Genomic DNA, 1250 nt, shown 5'->3' with positions numbered 1-1250 from the left:
TATTCAGAGAAAAAGTGAGGTGGACGCTTCCAAATGGCAGTTTTCATCACTGGGTGATGATGTTATTATGAGTGGCTTCCTCCTTCCTCTTTCTCTTTTTTCTTCTTGCAGTACTAGGGACTGAACCCAGGGTACGGAGCTACACTCCCAGTTCTTTATTTTTTTAATTTTGAAACATGGTCTTGCTAAGTCATTAATTTTCCCAGACTGGGCTGGAACTTGCAGTTCTGCCTCAGCCTCCCAGAGTGCTGAGCTTACAGGAATGTGTCACTATGCCCACTTTGGTTTCCTTCTATTTTGCTTTACAATGAGTCTGTATCATTTTGAATTCAAGAAAATGATTTAAGAAACTTCCTACACAAAACACTTGCTGACAGACCAAGGAATGTTGTGCGTGTAACTGTAGCTGCGCATGGGTACTGAGCATGAGGTGTGTGCTTATCCATGTCTGAGTGCACAGATGAGGCTGTGTGTATGTGGACGTAGGTGTTTCTGAGTGAGTTCATGAGTATGTGTGTGTGGTGCACGAAGTCACATCATTCCAGGGACCAGGGAAATTAGCTGTGGGCTGAGCTCACTCAATGCACAATCCTCTTGGCTCTAAGTGTGAAAGAATTATGCTGCTTCTTGAGTCAGCTGGAGAATTCACCAAAAGGCAGAATGTGAATTTAACCTATAAGAGGGCCAGGAAAGTTGTGGCCAGAAGCCAGACTGGAATAACCCAGGAAAAGACTAAAAGGAGTTCTGCTTTGAGAATTGAGCCGCATCTAACCCCTCAGTCCTAAGGATCAGATCTTCAAGCCAGAGGGTGAAAGAATAAACAGAGCTCACTGTTGCCAGGCCCGTTCCAATCACCATATATACAAGAACTCAATATTCACAACAATCCTACCATGCAGCGACAATCGCCATTCCCATTTTACAGAAGATAAGGAAGCAGAGACCGGCTAAGTGGTTGTGCATGGTCACACTGGTAGGAATAACAAAAGGATCAAGTCAAAAACTCCTGGTTTCTTTTCTGCATGATCTCCGGGCAAGTCTCCCAACCTACCTCATCCTCGGTTTCCAAGTCTAAAATGCTACCTCAAGTCAAGTACTGTAAAGAGCAAAGTTTCACTGTGTTCCACCAGGGGGCCCCGAATAGCTCTGATGTGGAACAAATCCTAGTCTGAGCCATCCGAGGTTCGCACGTGGCTCAGGGCGGCCTCTCTGCGCGCCCAGCGGCCAGTTTACCTGGGCCTCGGCCAATC

The 1250-nt window shown here is 46.2% G+C and overlaps 1 protein-coding gene across 1 annotated transcript in view; it reads right to left on the bottom strand.

The window, feature by feature from the left end:
- The window catches only part of Wipf3 (WAS/WASL interacting protein family member 3), a 65082-nt gene that overhangs the window by 15028 nt on the left and 48804 nt on the right, over window positions 1–1250 (bottom strand). Inside the window, exon 6 of the mRNA XM_010628364.3 lies at window positions 1234–1249. Within this exon, the coding sequence (XP_010626666.1) occupies window positions 1234–1249 (16 nt within the window). The remainder of the gene's footprint in view (window positions 1–1233; window position 1250) is intronic.

The sequence above is a fragment of the Fukomys damarensis genome, unplaced genomic scaffold, assembly GCF_012274545.1.
Source record: "Fukomys damarensis isolate Sample0158 unplaced genomic scaffold, DMR_v1.0_HiC HiC_scaffold_4, whole genome shotgun sequence".
NCBI lineage: Eukaryota > Metazoa > Chordata > Mammalia > Rodentia > Bathyergidae > Fukomys > Fukomys damarensis.
This window is presented reverse-complemented; position numbering and strand designations above follow the sequence as displayed.